The sequence below is a fragment of the Gopherus evgoodei genome, chromosome 16, assembly GCF_007399415.2.
Source record: "Gopherus evgoodei ecotype Sinaloan lineage chromosome 16, rGopEvg1_v1.p, whole genome shotgun sequence".
NCBI lineage: Eukaryota > Metazoa > Chordata > Testudines > Testudinidae > Gopherus > Gopherus evgoodei.
This window is the reverse complement of record NC_044337.1, coordinates 5086237-5104884: the sequence shown is the minus strand read 5'-3', so window position 1 is coordinate 5104884 and position 18648 is coordinate 5086237. Positions and strand designations below refer to the sequence as shown.

The window sequence follows — 18648 nt, the reverse complement described above, 5'->3', positions numbered from 1 at the left end:
AGGCAGGGGGCTGGATTGCCTGGCAGTGTCCAATCCCACACAACCACCTCCCACCCCACCCCGGAGGGGATAGGACTGCCTGGGTGTAATGTAATAGGTTATTTTCCATCTCTCCCATGTAGCATTCCTAGACAGGTTTACCTGGTCCAATGCAGGGCTCTCCATTTAGTTCAGGCCCATGAAACTTTCTCTCTGTCTTGTGGAAAATCTCAGCTTGTTTTCCTTGGGTTCTAAGGCAACATTCTAGTACAGTAGCACTCTTCCTTGGCAGTTCACAGGCATGAAATAAAGATCATGAGATGCTGATGACCTGCATTTTACTGCCTTGGAAAACACTACAGGAATATATACAGCTGCAAAGCTTCCTGTATTAGAAGCACCTGGAACCAGTTTCATTAAATTAATTAATTAAATAAAAGGCTGGAGGGGGAGGAACAGAAGAAATACTTTAAAAAGAAGAAAATAACAATTGGAGTTGCAGCAAAACTTAACCCCCTGTATCCTTCACTCACCCCGTTTGAAGGAGCACAGTGGGGGAGAGGCAGGGAAGCAGAACCCCTCCAGATTCAAAGGAAATTAACACAGACCACATTTTAAAATTTTGGGAACATGCAAACAAGGTTTATATTCCCAAATATGAAGAGTGACTACAGTCTCCAAGACACGGCAGTTGCACATAGGAACAGTCACTAAGCCACAAAGTGCAGTATCAAACATCAGTTAAGAGGCACCGTAACAGCTGAGGAGAACATGATCCATCCTCCAAACAGAAATGGAGTACACAAAACGAATGACACAAAAAAAAAAAAACCGGTAAAGGGCTATCTCAAATTTGTGGCAAACAGGAAAACAGCCAGTTACTCTATAGCCACTGACCCTAGGCACTGAAGTAGCTATGAAATGGGGGAAACATTCCCATTGGCTGCAATCATGAGACTCTGAAAGCAGAATAAGGGATGAACCCACACTTCAGAATGTCAGGCTATTTGACAATTCAGTCTCTTCTGTACTGGCAGTTTCTTGTGGTACGTACATTCAACACACTGAGCTACACAGAAAACACCCCTGTGAAACTGCTTCAGTTCTTGTTCTATAAAGACTGTGTCCCCTCCCCCCCCATCTGAGGTCATGAACCCTGCATACATGTTGGAGCACAGTTTTTCACAAGTTGATTGTGTGGGACTGGTACACCAACAGCTGCACTTGCTTTTTGGCTATGTCATTTTGACTTTTGCAAAGAAGTCTGTGGCAGATTTAACTAACCCAATGGGAAGGGATAGTCAATTATTTTTTGACATGGTCCAAATTTTTGGTCAAGGCATAGTCAGCCCTAGAGTAACACACATTCCAAGGCAAAGCTTATGACCACTGGCTTTCTAAAGAAGAGAGCTTATAAAGGAAACTACTAAATATCACCTATACATTTTTATTACAAAACAAGTGACATGAGCAGGTTATGTTTGCATTTCATGACATTTTAACATGAACAACAAGGTGTGAAATGCCCCTTAGCTGAATGACACAACATAACTATATACTTTGGGAAAACACAGGGCCAAAATTATGTAATAATTTAATAAAGTACAAAAGCTTCTTCTCACACCTCAGACTTATATGGCCAAAGAGAATGACTAGAAAGTTGCCAAAACCTAAGCAGCAAAGCTCGATTAACTCTTCGGTGGGGGGTTAATACTTCAGTGGCGGGACGGTGCTCCTCTGACTAGCATGGGAGGTACAAATCCCCAGTGTCCCGGGTCTTCAGTTTACCCTGCAGGCTCGGATCATGAGGAGCTGGAGCAGGATGAAGACGGGGGACATAATGAGTCCGTACCAGAGCTCCCTGGTCTGCTCGACCAGTTTCTGACACAAAAGCATCTCAAAGACGAACTTGAGGCTCAGGATGGTGAGGATCCAGAAGAGGCGCAGGACGGCCAGGCGCTTCTCCCCGTCCTGGAAGAGCCGCACGGAGACGATGGTGGTGAAGTAGGTGCTCAGGCCGTCGGCGGCGAAGAAGGGGATGAAAACTTTCCACCAGGACAGCCCCGCGCCGCCGCCGCCGCCGCCGTCCACCTTCAGCACCAGCAGGACGGAGAAGAGCAGCAGGGCCAGGAGGTGCAGGAAGATCTCGAAGGTGGCGAAGCCCAGCCACTGGACCAGCTCCCGCAGCGAGAACAGCATCGCGCCGGGCGGGGCTGGGGCCGGAAGGTGCCGGGTCAGCGCAGAGCCCGCCCGGCCCGCGGTCCCAGGCAGCTCCCGCCCACCGTCCCTGACTTCCGGCCCCGGGGCGGCGCGCGCTGATGCCGTCACCGGAAGCGGAAGGGGCGCGCGGCCGGCCGGGCGCACAGGTGGGTCCGGCGGAGCTGCTGGGGCGGGGGGCGGCCAGGCAGGTCCTGCGGCGCTGGGGGAGCGGCGGGCGGACGAGCGGGATCTCCGGCGGGGGAGCGGCCCAAGGACGCGGCCCTGCGGGGGAGGGGGGCGCAGATCCGCCCAAGGACACACTGAAGGCTCGATTAGCCCAGGGGTGGCCTGAGCCTGAGCAGGAGCCGGAATTTACCAGGGTTCATTGCCAAAGAGCCACAGTAACACGTCAGCAGCCCCCCATCAATCCCCCCCAACTCTCGGGGCCTCCCGGCAGCACCGCCCGTCTCCCAGCACCGCCCCATGGCGTGCAGGAGGCTGGGGGGAGGAGCGAGGGCAGGGCAGACTCAGGAGGGGGCGGAGTGGGGCCAGGGCCACTGGCAGAGCCAGGGGTTGAGCAGTGAGCACCTCCTGCACATTGGAAAGTTGGTGCCTGTACCTCCAGCCTCAGAGTTGGTGCCTATACAAGGAGCCACATGTTAACTTCTGAAAAGCCGCATGTGTCTCTCGAGCCACAGGTTGGCCACCCCTGGATTGAAGAGCCAGGGAGGACAGTCACAAGCCAAGGCAGGACAAGGTTTCAAGAGGAGTATATAGGTTTATTTTCTACTGCTTAGACCTATATATCAGTGAATTCAGCTCTGCAGCATATAACAAGATTCTTTCTTGAGTCTAAATTAGCTCTCTTATTACACAGTGGAGAGAGGAAGGGTCAAGCTGGTGTTTAGGGCCCTCAGAAGGGGCCCACACTACCAGGTGCAAATACCTGCCCCCAATTGACTGTTTCAAAAGCGGCTGATAGGTATGGGAAGGCCAGGGATAGAGTGCTGCACTGCTGTTCTTTACAATAATTGCAACGTTTTTGTAAGGAGTTTTGCCTTCAAGTTGCTGATATGTGCTCTCTGCCTTAATGCCCCATCACAAAGTGTTGTCTGACCATCACCTATCTTAACTTCACTTATCATTTCTATACTTTAATACTTACGCTTCCTAGCCGTGGACTTCCTGGTAAGCGGATTTGTAATGGCTTTGTCACATACCAACCTTAACTCTGGATTGATTTATTTCATTTTATAGAGGATCAAAAAGATAAAACCATCTGTTATAAATAAAAAGCATCTATTATAAATCTTTCATGAATAAACTAGGCAACTGCAACCTAGATGGAGCTATTATAAGGTAGGTGCAAAATTGGTGGGAAAACTGTTCCCAGAGAGGAATTATCAGTGGTTTACAGTCATACTGGAAGGGCATAACGAGTGAAGTCCTGCAGGGATCAGTTCTGGGTCCAGTTCTGTTCAACATCTTCTGCAATGATTTAGATAATGGCATAAAGAGTACACTTTTAAAGTTTGTGGACGATACCAAGCTGGGGTGGGGTTTTTTCCAAGTGCTTTGGAGGATAGGGATAAAATTCAAAGTGATCTGGATAAACTGGAGAAATGGTCTGAAGTAAATAGGATGGAATTCAATAAGGACAAATGCAAAGGACTCCAGGAAGGACTAATCAGTTGCACGCATACAAAGTGGGAAATGGCTGCCTAGGAAGGAGTAATGCGGAAAGGGATCTGGGAGTCCTAGGGGACCGTAAGCTAAATATGAGTCAACCGTGTAACGCTGTTGCGAAAAAAGTGAACATCATCATGGGATAGATTAGCAGGAGTTTTGTAAGCAGGACATGAGAAGTAATTCTTCTGTTCTACTCCGCGCCGATTAGGCCTCAGCTGGAGTTTTATGTCCAGTTCTGGGCTCCATGTGTCAGGAAAGATGTGGACAAATTGGAGAGAGTCTAGAGACGAGCACCAAAAATGATTAAAGGTCTAGAAAACATGAACTGCAAGGAAAGATTGAAAAAACTGGGTTTGTTTAGTCTGGAGAAGAGAAGACAGAGGGGACCTGATAAGTTTTCAAGTACATAAAAGGTTGTTACAAGGAGGAGGGAGAAAAATTCTTCTTAACCTCTGAGGCTAGGCCAAGAAGCAATGGGCTTAAATTGCAGCAAGGGTGGTTTAGGTTGGACATTAGGAAAAACTTCCTAACTGTCAGGGTGGTTAAAGCACTGGAATAAATTGCCTAGGGAGATTGTGGAATCTCCATCATTGGAGACTTTTAAGAGCAGGTTAGACAAACACCTGTCAGGGATGGTCTAGATCATTAGTCCTGCCATGAGTGCAGGGGACTGGACTAGATGACCTCTCCAGGTCTCTTCCAGTTCTAGGATTCTGTGATTCTATTCCTTGCTTTAGGAGCTTTGCCAAAATACAGGTACAAGTTCTACAGCTGCTACAGTTCCAGCAGGGATGTAGCAGAAAATAAAGATTGAACAATTCCACCCTCATAACACTTGCCCTTTCAAATACCAGGGAGAGTAGATGGGCCCAGAGCCCGGTCCAAAGTTGACACCCTGTGACATGTTGGGGTTCAGCCCAGATCAGTAAGATGTTGTATCACCCCCTGCTCTGCAGCTCTGGGTGTCTTAAATGCTATGCTGCTATGTTTCACAGCCCATACATCACTAGCCAGCAGACAGGCATGCACTGGCTTCCACTGCCCACTTAGTGTTTTTTGCAGAATGACCCCCCCAACACCCTCCACCTGGTCCCAAATTTCCACAAAACTGTCTCCCTCTGGTGCCATCTCCTGGAACACATGTTATTGTGGAGATGAAGGAAGAGGGGAACATGCATCAGGGCCCTAGCTGTGCCCTGGGTGATAGCCAGTTCCCACCACCCAACACAGATGTAATGAGATTGAGTAGTGCCTGTATAAGAAAATTTAAAACTACTGATTATTTCTCAAAAAAGGTTTGTAATGATTTTTGACTATAAAGGCAACACAGACAAAATAAGAAAAGCAAGAATAAAGACCGACACTGAATAAGGATTAATATAAATGGCAAGTTATACTGAAGACAAGCACAAGTACATGTAAAGTTATTATTCATCAACTACTTACTACTATTCTTAACACTATAGTATCGATACAGACTTGAGATCAATTCAGCTCGAGCAACCAGACTTCTTTACTCCATAAACTTAACCTGCATTCACCCTACAATGTGTTACCCTTCAGTTGGCCGTTTTCTGCACTGGCCAGGTACAGACAGTCGAGAAGTGCACGTCCCTTCAGTTCAAGGCGTGTGGGTCAGGTTTCCCTTATGACCAACACACACACAGTCCTTCATTCTTTTTATCTTGTCTGTTCGGCCATGTTTTAAAACAGACTGACCAGTCAGGGTAGGCCAAATTCTCTGTGTGGTCTTTGCTGTCGCTTGGCCTGTATAATTTATGCTTACTTATCTCCTTGTGTCGCTTTGACTGTATAATTTATGTTTACTTATCTCCTTGTAGCCAGTTGTTTTAAAGGTGGTTAATGTGAGTTAGACAAGCTGTGCCCGGGGGGTACAACTTAACACAAGGTGCTGATTCCTACAAAGTGAGATATCTGGTTGCAGCGTGTTTTGACCACAAGTCTGTTTCCTTTTGCAAATCTTGCTTTTTAAAGCTAACTTTACAAGGCTTGCTTTGTGAAACTTCCGGAAGTTTGAGGCCTATCATTGACACTACTTTTGTTCAGGTCAGGCTTGACTTTACAATTGTCCAAATTATTCACAGTTATTAAATATGCAGCTCCTTTAAAGAGACAGAAACAGCAGCTCATTAATCCAGCTGGTGTTTGACAACCACTCATTTCAATCACAGTATTGAGCTGGTTTAGGCAAAAAAGAAAGTTTTTAAAGAAAAAGCTTAACTGATAGCAGGTATAGGGAATAAAGATAGGGTTACAAACAAACAAAAGTAGAAATACACTTTAAGATTTAAGAACATAAGAACGGCCATACTGGGTCAGACCAAAGGTCCATCCAGCCCAGTATCTGTCTACCACCAGTGGCCAATGCCAGGTACCCCAGAGGGAGTGAACCTAACAGGTAATGATCAAGTGATCTCTCTTCTGCCATCCATCTCGACCCTGTGACAAACAGGCTAGGGACACCATTCCTTACCCATCCTGGCTAATAGCCATTTATGGACTTAACTTCCATAAATTTATCTAATTCTCTTTAAACTAGGAAAGTACAATTTAGATGGGGCTACTATAAGGTGGGTGCATAACTGGCTGGATAACCGTACTCAGAGAGTAGTTATTAATGGCTCCCAGTCCTGCTGTAGAGGTATAACAAGTGGGGTTCCGCAGGGGTCTGTTTTGGGACCGGCTCTGTTCAATATCTTCATCAACGACTTAGATGTTGGCATAGAAAGTATGCTTATTAAGTTTGCAAACAATACCAAACTGGGAGGGATTGCAACTGCTTTGGAGGACAGGGTCAAAATTCAAAATGATCTGGACAAATTGGAGAAATGGTCTGAGGTAAACAGGATGAAGTTCAATAAAGATAAATGCAAAGTGCTCCACTTAGGAAGGAACAATCAATTTCACACATACAGAATGGGAAGAGACTGTCTAGGAAGGAGTATGGCAGAAAGAGATCTAGGGGTCATAGTGGACCACAAGCTTAATATGAGTCAACAGTGAGAAAAAAGCAAATGTGATTCTGGGATGCGTTAACAGGTGTGTTGTAAACAAGACACAAGAAGTCATTCTTCCGCTTTACTCTGCGCTGGTTAGGCCTCAATTGGAGTATTGTGTCCAGTTCTGGGCACCGCATTTCAAGAAAGATGTGGAGAAATTGGAGAGGGTCCAGAGAAGAGCAACGAGAATGATTAAAGGTCTTGAGAACATGACCTATGAAGGAAGGCTGAAGGAATTGGGTTTGTTTAGTTTGGAAAAGAGAAGACTGAGAGGGGACATGATAGCAGTTTTCAGGTATCTAAAAGGGTGTCATCAGGAGGAGGGAGAAAACTTGTTCACCTTAGCCTCTAATGATAGAACAAGAAGCAATGGGCTTAAACTGCAGCAAGGGAGATTTAGGTTGGACATTAGGAAAAAGTTCCTAACTGTCAGGGTAGTTAAACACTGGAATAGATTGCCTAGGGAAGTTGTGGAATCTCCATCTCTGGAGATATTTAAGAGTAGGTTAGATAAATGTCTATCAGGGATGGTCTAGACAGTATTTGGTCCTGCCATGAGGGCAGGGGACTGGACTCAATGACCTCTCGAGGTCCCTTCCAGTCCTAGAGTCTATGAGTCTATAAATCCTGTTATAGTCCTAGCCTTCACAACCTCCTCAGGCAAAGAGTTCCACAGGTTGACACTGCGCTGTTTGAAGAAGAACTTCCTTTTATTTGTTTTAAACCTGCTGCTCATTAATTTCATTTGGTGGCCCCTAGTTCTTACATTATGGGAACAAGTAAATAACTTTTCCTTATTCACTTTCTCCACACCATTCATGATTTTATATACCTCTATCGTATCCCCGCCTTAGTCTCCTCTTTTCAAGCTGAAAAGTCTTAGCATCTTTAATCTCTCCTCATATGGGACCCGTTCCTAACCCCTAATCATTTTAGTTGCCCATTTTGGAACTTTTTCCAATGCCAGTATATCTTTTTTGAGATGAGATATGAGATTTAAACTTAGTTTAAGCAAATTACAATCTTTGCCTCAGTAAGTTTCCTACCTGAACTTAGTTCCCAGAGATTTCAACCCCCTTGGTTGAAGGACCCAGCACTCTGTGATTTCAGGAGCTCCAGGCCCTTGAATACTCCAGATGAATGTTACCTTAAATGTCTTTTTATCCACTTTATATAATCCCCAAATGCACTGTCTCTCTTTCAAGAGCCAGGAAGGCTTCTTGCTGTTCTTCTCTTCTTGTGTTCTACCCACCCCCAGGGCCGGCTTTAGGCCGATTCGCCCAATTCCCAGGAATTGGGCCCCACGCCTAAGACTTTTTTTTTTTTTAAACTTACCCCAGGTCCCTGGCTGCGATCTGCTCAGGGGTCATCCGTGGTCCCACTCCCTTGAGCGAAGCGCAGGCGGGAGCGCGGCAAGCCCCGCGGCCCCGGCCGGAGCGCGGCAAGCCTCGCGAGGCCCCGCTGTCCCAGCTGGAGCTCCAGCCAGAGCGTGGCAAGCCCCGAGGCCCTGGTCTCCCAGCTGGAGCTCCGGGTCTTTAAATAGCCTCCAGAGCCCTGGGGTAGTGAGGGGCTCTGGGGGCTATTTAAAGGGTCAGGGCTCCCGCTGCCTGCCTCTGCCACCCTGGTCCTTTAAATAGCCGCCAGAGCCCCGCCACCCCCATGCATTCCCCAGGGCTCCTGCGGCTATTTAAAAGGTCCAGGGCAGGGCAGAAGCTGGGGAGCCCCGGGCCCTTTAAATAGCCCCCAAAGCCCTGGGATAGCAGGGAGTTTGGGGGCTATTTAAAGGGCTGGGGCTCCAGCTGCCTCTGCCGCACCCTCTGCCCTGCCCACACCAGCCCTGCTCCCCCTGCCCGCAGCCAGCTCTGCACCCCATGCCCAAGCCAGTCCCTGTCAACCCCCTGCCGTCTCTCCAGTCAACCCCTGCCACACACCCGTGGCCCTGTCCAAAGCCAGCCAGCCCCACACACACTGCTGCCCACACCAGCCCTGCAAACCCTGCCCTGTCTCCAGTCAACCCCTGCTGCACCCCCCTTCCTGAAGCCAGCCAGTCTCTGCCTCTGTCTCCATCTCTGCCAACCCCTGCTGCATCCCCCCGCGGCCCTGCCTGAAGCCAGCCCACCCCACACACCCCCTATCTCCAACCAACCCCACACCCCTTGCCCTGCCTGCAGCCAGCCCCATGTCCACTGCTGCCGTGTAGTTCCAGGACAGTAACCCTGCACACCTGCTTCAGTGAGGTGGGCAGGGAGCAGCTGGGACCCACACATGTGAAACAGCAGTCATTAATAATCAATCAACAGCATATATGATGCAATTTACATAATTTATAATTGTATTATTTGTATAGTTATGGAAAGTAAATAATACATGAAAGAAATGAAAGGCTTTTTTTTCCACTTCTTTCTTTTTTTAAGTCATCCCTGCCAGGGCCCTGCCGAAAATGTTCGAATTGGGCCTTGCACTTCCTAAAGCTGGCCCGGCCCACCCCCCTGCTGAATTATATGTAAATTGGGCTTCCATTGTATTCCATTGTATGCTTAATTTACATGGATTGGAGACAGGTAGGTAGCTGCCTTCCCTCCTATCTAGGAGAAACGCGTTTCTCCCGTGTTTGGTCACAGACTTTAAAGCGTCATATCAGTGAATGTCCATAATTTCTCATATGGTGTTAGCACAGACATTTCACAATCTTAGTCACCAGTGTGTCACAGGAGTTCATAAAAGACTTTATTCAATACATTTTTGTAATACAGTCATATTGTATACAGTCAGTTGATACATGCTGGTGACTCTCAATGGTAGGTTGATGACTTTGTGTATGTTAATGTAAAAACATTTCCAGTATCTCTTGATTTACCTTGGAGACACATTCAAGCTGGCGGAACCACATTCCTTCGTCTAGGTTGGGTTACCCTCTGACCTGCTTGCCCGCCATTTTAAGAACATAGTTTCAGCACATTTGTAATTTTGCATGTTACCTGTACATACACCGCACACTAATATTAATGATCAGTGAGTTGTGAGTTTTCCAGTGGTACATTACATCATATCATTTGGGGCTATAACATAGCAACAGTACGTTAGGTGTAGTGTGTGTGTCGGGCCTGACAGCTGTTGCTGCCTTAGAGCAGTGAACCAGCTCTGTGTGTCAGCCCCTCACAGAGAATGCCCTGTCGGCAAATCCCTCTCATTTATATCTAGGAGACTCTAGCTCAAGTTGACTGCCCCTGTGGTGGAATATCTCCAGGAGAGAAGACAAGTATCTCACGCAGGCAGATCCCACAATGAGATACTTCACAAACAGGTGGTCAACTTCTATATCAGATTCGGTTTCCAGATGGGTTTAAAATATAGAGCACACTGCATCATTGTGACAAAGGCATAGATGACAATTGCAAAATCCTCATCCAGATAAAGTTGTCAGAATCTCCTGGCTACACATAAGTGGGAGGAGGTGGGTGGGAGCCATCCTGATAACTTGCTACCTAGTCAAACAGCCAGGTTTGGGGGATAGGAGGAATGCAGTGGACATAATTTATTTACATGGACTTCAGCAAGGCTTTTGAGACAATCCCACATGACATTCTGATAGGTAAGCAGGAGAAATGCAGGTTTGGCAGAACTACCATTAAGTGGATGGTACATTGGTTAAAGAACTGCAAAGAAAGAGTAACTATTAATGAGATGATGTTAGATTGGAGGGAGGTCTCAAGTGGGGTTCCACAGGGATCTGTTCTGGGTCCGGTGTTGCGTAACATCTTTATTAATGACCTGGATGCAGGACTAGAGAGCGTACTGATCAGATTTCCAGATGACTCAAAGCTAGGGGGTTGCCAACACTTTGGAGGCTAGAGCTACAATTCAGAGGGATCTCAATAAATTGGAGAACTGGGCTATAGACAAAAAAATGAAATTCAACAAAGACAAATGTAAGGTGCTGCACTTAGGGAAGAAAAACCAAATGCACAAATACAGAATGGGAGAGTGTAACAAGGTCCTCTGCCTGTCCCTCTTCCTGGGGCCCACTGACTGCCCCAATAAAACTCAGGCCTCTGGTTCTTCAGCACCATGTTTTCCAACCACCAGTGATATACAGCTCGCAGGCCTGACAATCTCCTCTTCCGCAGAGTCTGCCCTCAGCCTGGAAACTGACCTTCCCCTGACCATTCCCCCTTCTTCTGGCTGCCAGCCAGCCTTTATAGCTCTTAATGCCTCAGGCCCACAGGTGCAGCCAGTTCTAAAGGCCAGGCACCAGGCTTCTCCCCAGCCCCAATCTATTTCCCCTGATTGGGGCTGGCTGAGCAGGGGCTAATTAAGTGCCTTTGCACCAGAACCATGCTAAAGGGAGAACTGACTTGGGAGCAGCACTGCTGAAAAGGCTCTGGGAGTCGTGGTGGATGACAACCTCAACATGAGTCAGCAACGCGATGCTGTTGCAAAAAAAGCAAATGCGAGTTTAGGTTGCTTTAACAGAGCAGGTCACTGGAGATGACAGAGTACTACTCAGTGCTGGTTAGGCATCAGCTGGACTACTGTGTCCAGTTTTGGTCACCAATGTATAGAAAGGATGTGGAGAAACGGGAGGATCCAGAGGTGAGCAACAAAGATGATCAAAGGGATGGAATGCCAGGCACGTGAGCAAGGTTCTGAAGGAACCAGGGACGTTTAGTTTAGAAAAGAGGGGACATGATAGCAGTCTTCAAATACTTGAAAGGCTGCCAGAAAACAGATGGATAAAAGTTGTTCTCTCGTGCCACAGAGGGCAGGACAAGAGGCAGTGGGTTCAATCCCCACCACTATGGGGAGGCGATTGGGTTCGTTGCTTCCCATGAAGCCCCAGGGGCACTCCAAGAACCTGCTGCAGCTGCTCAGCAGCACCCCTGCTGGCTGTGTGCTGCATTGAGGTGGGGGCAAGAGAGTAGCTCTGGCTGCTCAGTCAGCTGCTTCCCTACTGGGAGCCCCAGGGAGAGCAGGGCAGGGGCTTGACTGGCTCTGCCTGAGCCTAGAGCAGCCTCTGGCACCAGACGGCTCCCTTCTCCCACACTAGTGCCCCCTCTAATTTTTACCATGCATGTGCGGAATGAATTTTGTTATGGGCACCAATATGGAGGTGATGTGACACATCATCTCCATACTGGTGCCCGTAATAAAATTCATGTGGCGGGGGTGGGGCTGACGGGTTCGGAGTGTGGGTGGGAGCACAGGGCTGGGATATGGGGGGGTCAGGGCTCCGGCTGGGGTTGCGGACTCTGGGGCAGGGCTGGGGTGGAGAAGGAGGCTAAGGGCTGGAGCAGAGGGGGAGGGGCTGAGATCTCCAGCAGGGTGTCCAGGCTCTGGCGTGGGGCCAGGGATGAGAGGTTTGGGGTGCAGGCTACCCTGGGGCTAAGGGTGGGGGAGAGAGAGGACTCCCCCTAGCTCTCTCTCCCCGCAGCAGGGTTGGGGCTGGGGCTGAGGCCGTGGGATAGGTGCCTCTCCCCTGCCAGCTCTCCCTCCTGCATGGTGCTTTATAGGCTGCTGTGCAGCCTTAGAGGGAACTGAGCCCCACACAGTTGCTGGGAAAGGTGAGAGCAACCAGCAGTTCCAGTTCCCGACTCTCTGCCCCAGCCCTGGGCAGAGCAGTCGGGGGGTTACCCTAACCCACACTAGCTGACATCAGTCCCCTGGGGACCCCATTCCTGCTGGGGATAGTTGGAGCACAGCCTGCAACAGCCGCTGCCCCTTCCGCATCTGATGTGCTCCTCTGCATCCCAACATGCCACCTGCACCCAGGGCGGTGTGAGCGGTGATGTGGGAACATACTGGCTCTGTGCTCACTAGAGACTCCCCTCCCTCAAAGCAGGGGAAATTCCAGCAGGTCTGGCAGGTATTTCTGCTCTCAGTGCTGGCTGAGTGGTGTGCATCAGCGCATCTGGCTCAGAGTACTGACTGTGGCCCCCTGCCCCTTTTGGAATCGTGTGTGTGGCCCTCGGGCTGTAGGGCGACGACTCTGCTGTTGGCCGATGACAGTGCACCCTGATACTGCAGCAATGGGCAGGTACCATAGACTTTTTTAAAACAAATAAGTGCCTGATACTGCCCCTGCTGGAGTTGGTGGGAGTTTCACTCTCTGTTTGATTGGAAGTAGGATACACCCCGTAGTTCAGGGGTTCTCAAACTGGGGGTCACAAGCTGTCAGCCTCCACCCCAAACCCTACTTTGCATCCAGCATTTATAATGATGTTAAATATATAAAGAGTGTTTGTAATTTATAAGCAACATGCTTGCTATTTGAAAGGGGTCAGCAGCACAGAAGTTTGAGAACCACCGCCATAGTCCTTCCAGGGACACCATCACCTTGAACATACGGCTTCAGTCTGACCTGGGACATGAGAGCCATGCTCACAAGATCCCCAGCACCAGAAGAGATTAGGGAGGAAGAATCCTCTGTTCAGATCCTTGTTCAGTTGGTGGCACTTTGTGTCTAGCTAGTGTTGCTGTTCCCGTTCTAGACAGTGAGTCACTTCTCCTGTGTGTGTGGGTCCTTCGCACAGCAACGAGGGGTGCGGGGCCGACTCTAGGTTTTTTGTCACCCAAACCAAAAAAAACCCCTCCAAGAGCGCAACTGCCAAAGAGGAAAAAAAGGTGGCTGGAGTGCTGCCCTAAGAACGTGCTTGGTTTGCTGGTGCCTAGAGCCGGTCCTGGAGGGGTGGGAAACATTTGAAAGCTAGGAAAGTGGGATTGCAAATCAACAGCAGTTGGTAGGGGCCTGACACTACTTTGAAAACATTGTCTGCAGTCAGCTCGACTTTGAGTCAGCAGCGTCCCTGGTGTCAAGTCCCTTTACCCATGTGATAATCATGCTACTTTGTCTTCCCTCTGATGTTTCTCTTTGGAGACTCTCAAAGGTTAATTAAGTATCAGCACCTTTCTTTCAGCCAGTCAGTTAGGCACTATTGTCACATGCATTTTGCAGATGTGCAGACTGTAGCCCAGAGGGCACGCCTGGCCCAAGGCTGCCCAGCAAGGCAGCAGCAGAGGTGGGACTAGAGCCCCGAATCTCTGATTGCTAGTGCCTTGTTCTAACCCCTAGACCCTGGTATGTGCTAGCTGCCGAAGCATCGCTCCCTGAACTACACCCAAACAGGATCCTGCTGAAGCTCCCGGTGACGGCCCTGAGTGGCTCCCAGCATGACAGGGCCCCTGAACTGTGCGAGATCGCTGCAGCTCCCCTGGGCTCTGCTGAGTAGTTTTGTCTCTTTCAGATGGCGGAACGGAAGCTCCTTGTTCTCTTTGGCAGCCAGACTGGGACAGCTCAAGATACAGCCGAGAGAATTGGCAGGGAAGCCAAGCGGCGTCACTTTCACTGCAGGGTAGAGGCCCTGGACAGTTACCCTGTGGTGAGTACGGGGGTAAAATGAGTACTGAGGCCGAGAAGAGCCTTGTGCAGCTTCTATATTCATCCCTTGCCACTGAGTTCCTTTCAGGGAGCCCTGGACAGCACCCCGGCTACACGTCAGCCGCCTGCCCTCTAACAAGGCTTGGCTTGTGTGCTGGCCTCCGAGTCCCCTTGCAAGCGCACAAGCTCTGCACTGCTGCAGAGACTGAGAACTGGGCAAGGAGTTAAACATGCCTTTAGCTGCGTTAGTGCAAATTGGTGCCACCCTGGGTTTACTTAGAGCCACTTTCTCCGAGACGAAGAGCATGAGCGTGTCCTGCAGAAACTCGGGGTGTTGGGCCAGAATAAGATAAAAACAAAGCCACTTGCGAAAACCACAAATAGGGCTTGTTAACACCTGTTGTTCGTGCTGTGCTGGGTGGGCCGAGAGGCTCTGACAAAGTACGTCAGGCCCTTCTGAGCACATGGCTGTACTGCGTAAACCTGGGCTTGATTAAAGCTGCTCGATCAGATACTGCTACCAGGAGGATCCATGCTGTGCTCGCTTGCCTGCCTGTGCCCAGAATGCCCTCCCTCCTGGTGTCCTGTGCAGGGCGGGGGCGGCGGTGTGGGGCTGTGGGGGATTGTGGTTTAAGGGCTGGGGCTGTGTGGGGGGCAGTGTGTGGGGCTGGCCATGCGGAGGGGCGGTGTGGGGGTTCTGGCTGTGCAGGGGGTTGGAGCTGTGTGGGGGGGTGGTATGCAGGGCTGGGGGGCAGGGTGTGGGTCTGGCCATGCAGAGGGGTGGTACGCGGGACTGGGGCTGTGCAGAGGGTCTGGCTGTGCTGGGGGCGGTGTGCAGGACTGGGGAAGTGTGTGGGTCTGGCCATGCGGGGGGCGGTGTGCGGGGCTGGGGCTGGGGCTGTGGCAGCGGGGCTGGCTGTGTGGAGGGCTATGCTGTGTGGCGGGCAGTGTATCGGTCTGCCTGTACAGAGGGGCGGTGTGCAGGACTGGGGTAGTGTGTGGATCTGGCCGTGCAGAGGGGTGTATGCGGAGGTTGGAGCTATGGGGGGGGTATGCAGGACTGGGGGGAGCGGGGACAGGGTGTGGGTCTGGCCATGTGGAGGGCTGAGGCTGTGCAGGGCTGTAGCTGTGCAGTGGGGCAGTGTATCGGTCTGGCTGTGCAGGGGGAAGTGTGCATGACAGTATGTGTGTGTGGGGAGGGTCTGACTATGTGAGTGGGGGTGCATTATGCAGGGTTGTGGCTGTGCGGGTGCAGGGGAGTCTGGGTATGAGGGGGCAGTGTGGGGCTGGGGCTGTGCCAGAGGGGCAGTGTGCTCTGTATGCTGTCTTGTGCAGTTTGCCAGTGGATGTTGAAGGTTGCTGGCCTAACCGCGTGTGTCCATGTTTGTTGTGCGCACAGGCGCAGCTGATCCAGGAGCTGCTGGTGGTATTTGTGTGTGCAACCACAGGCCAGGGGGACCCGCCTGACAACATGAAGGTATTGTTCCTACCCCCAGTTTGACTTCTGTGACTGTGTTTCTGCGAGAACCGATTGTTTCCTAAACAGGCAGGCAGCAGCAGGTGGCGCCTGCCTGCAGCGCTTTGGGGAGAGCGGGTGGGATGTGGAGGGTTATAGAGACCAGGAGGGGAGCCAGAGATGGGGATCATGGGGCTAAATGGGACCCCATGCGACAATAGCCCCATCACAGCCTTTCTTTGGGGAGGCTTCGGGGCTGAGAAGCGCCCGCTATTTCTGCTAGGACATAAATGTGGAAGATGATGCCATCTCAGCAGCTTGCTGAGTGATGATGGCCTCAGTTTGTCCTGCTGTCATGGCAAGGCAGGGCTTGCCTTGTGCTTGCCGAGTGCTCCCTGCTGACGGACACCATGGCAAGGCTGACTGATGCTTGTTTCCTGGCTTCAGTTTGCTGGATAAAGCAGAGAACTCATTGTATTCTGCATCTCCAAGGACTCAGCTGAACTGATCACCCAACTGAGACAGACCCCAGTCGATCACGGCCCCACCCCAGCAGGACTGGGCCCGCGGGGCGGGAGGGCAGAGCAGCCTGTGGAATGGGTGCATGCTGGAGCCGTGCGATTCTTAACTGTGTTTGCTTGTAGAATTTCTGGAGGTTTATTTTCCGAAAGAACCTGTCCCCCGCCTCCCTTTGCCAGATGGACTATGCCGTGCTGGGCCTCGGAGACTCCTCCTATCCCAAGTGAGTGGCTTGTCCACGCTCCCTTTGCTGTATTACACACGGAGTTCCCTTCCAGGCCTGCGGGTTTCTGAAAGCCATTGATCAATCCCCTGCCAGCACCGAGTGCTTTGGGGTGAGGAGAGCTGTTCTGAGACCCTTTTGTGTAAATCAGCCCGTGATATCAGAAAAGCTCAAAGTCACCAGAGGATCTGTTGGGTCTGTGGGCTAGCAGGCAACCTGGTCAGTGTGCTGGGCAAGTGATGTGCCCAGGGAGAGGGCAGCCTATGCTGTGGGGTGGGGGGCAAGTGGCACACCTGGGGAGAGGCCAGCCCGGGCTGCGTGTGAGCCCCACCAGCACCCCCGGGGAGAGGGCAGCCCGGGCTGTGTCACCCATACAGCACCCCCGGGGAGAGGGCAGCCCATGCTGCGTGTGAGCCCCACCAGCACCCCCGGGGAGAGGGCAGCCCGGGCTGTGTGTCAGTCACCCAGCACCCCCGGGGAGAGGGCAGCCCGGGCTGCGTGTGAGCCCCACCAGCACCCCCGGGGAGAGAGCAGCCCGGGCTGCGTGTGAGCCCCACCAGCACCCCCGGGGAGGGGTCAGCCCAGCAGCAGAGCCGTGGCTGGAGCCTGCATCACCTGTGTGTAGGCAGGATAGCTGTGGGGAAGAAGCTGTGCCTGGGAGCGAGAGCCTGTTTTCTGTGCATTCAAAGGCTGATGGGAGGGTGAGAGATTCTTTTGTATTGACGTTAAAAAAATCCTTGAAAACCAGCCAGCCCCTCCCGGGCAGCAGGTAGGATCATAGGGACCTGCTGTGCCCTGGTCCGTCCCCCTCAGCTGGGGGAGCCCAATCAGTCCTATCGACTCAGCAGCAGGACAGAAATGTGTATGTGGGGCCAAGCAAGCAGGACCACGGGCTATCAAGTTTGTGGGGGCTGGGGCAGGGACCAGCCCCCTGCTTCGCTGCCCGGCAACAATGGGATTGCGTGCTCCCAAGGGTAAAGCCCCCCCTAACTGTGTCTGTCTCTCTGATTCTTCTTGGCCCAGGTTTAATTTTATTGCGAAGAAGCTGCACAAGCGGCTGCAGCAGCTCGGGGCCAGCCCCATCCTGCCAGTCGCCTTGGGAGACGACCAGCACGACTTGGGGTAAGCGCACTGCCTGGGGGAGGGGCTGCTGGCAGGATCCCCCCTGTGGCTTCGGTCCTCCAGCTAGCGCAGGGCTATGAGTGCTGCACCCCCAGCTCGGCCTGCAGGCTCTGATTTCCCAGGGCCGGCTCACACCCCTTCAGCAGCTCTGCTCCTGCCCCTGAAATCTGCGGAGCTGCCCTCCCTCCTAGCCCAGGCCTGGCTCCTCCCCACAGCTCTGCTTATGGACCTGTATTCCCCTGCTGTGAATCCCCTCCCCCTCCCACAGGCACCTCAGTCCTTTCCTGCAGAACCTTGGTTTCCAGGCGTGGCTGCCTGTTCCCTTCAGTCTTTGCTAATGCTCTGCACACTGGCCTGCAGCCAGGACCGGCGCTAGGGGTTTGAGCGCCCTAGGCGGACGGCAATTTCGCCGCCCCGCGCACTGGTCCCGCGGCTCCGCTGGAGCTGCCGCAGTGGTGCCTGCGGAGGGTCCGGTGCTCCGTGGCTCCGGTGGAGCTGCCGCAGTGGTGCCTGTGGAGGGTCCGGTGCTCCGTGGCTCTAGTGGAGCTGCTGCAGTGATGCCTGTGGAGGGTCTGGTGCTCCGTGGCTCTGGTGGAGCTGCCGCAGTGGTGCCTGCGGAGGGTCCGGTGCTCCGTGGCTCCGGTGGAGCTGCCGCAGTGGTGCCTGTGGAGGGTCCGGTGCTCCGTGGCTCTAGTGGAGCTGCTGCAGTGATGCCTGTGGAGGGTCCGGTGCTCCGTGGCTCTGGTGGAGCTGCCGCAGTGGTGCCTGCGGAGGGTCCGGTGCTCCGTGGCTCTAGTGGAGCTGCCGCAGTGGTGCCTGCGGAGGGTCCGGTGCTCCGTGGCTCTAGTGGAGCTGCCGCAGTGGTGCCTGCGGAGGGTCCGGTGCTCCGTGGCTCTAGTGGAGCTGCCGCAGTGGTGCCTGCGGAGGGTCCGGTGCTCCGTGGCTCTAGTGGAGCTGCCGCAGTGGTGCCTGCGGAGGGTCCGGTGCTCCGTGGCTCTAGTGGAGCTGCCGCAGTGGTGCCTGCGGAGGGTCCGGTGCTCCGTGGCTCTGGTGGAGCTGCTGCAGT

General features: G+C 52.0%; 2 protein-coding genes across 2 annotated transcripts in view; one reads left to right on the top strand and one right to left on the bottom strand.

The window, feature by feature from the left end:
- Positions 1-594: 594 nt before the first annotated feature.
- TMEM203 (transmembrane protein 203) lies at positions 595-2263 on the bottom strand. Its single transcript, XM_030535832.1, has one exon. It carries the CDS (start codon positions 2176-2178, stop codon positions 1759-1761), a length of 420 nt encoding a protein of 139 aa, XP_030391692.1. The 5' UTR covers positions 2179-2263; the 3' UTR covers positions 595-1758.
- A 42-nt stretch (positions 2264-2305) lies between these two features.
- The window catches only part of NDOR1 (NADPH dependent diflavin oxidoreductase 1), a 48211-nt gene continuing 31868 nt past the window's right edge, over positions 2306-18648 (top strand). Inside the window, exons 1-5 of the mRNA XM_030535515.1 lie at positions 2306-2345; positions 14129-14263; positions 15662-15739; positions 16363-16460; positions 17484-17582. Coding sequence (XP_030391375.1) covers positions 14129-14263; positions 15662-15739; positions 16363-16460; positions 17484-17582 — 410 coding nt within the window. The 5' untranslated portion in view covers positions 2306-2345. The remainder of the gene's footprint in view (positions 2346-14128; positions 14264-15661; positions 15740-16362; positions 16461-17483; positions 17583-18648) is intronic.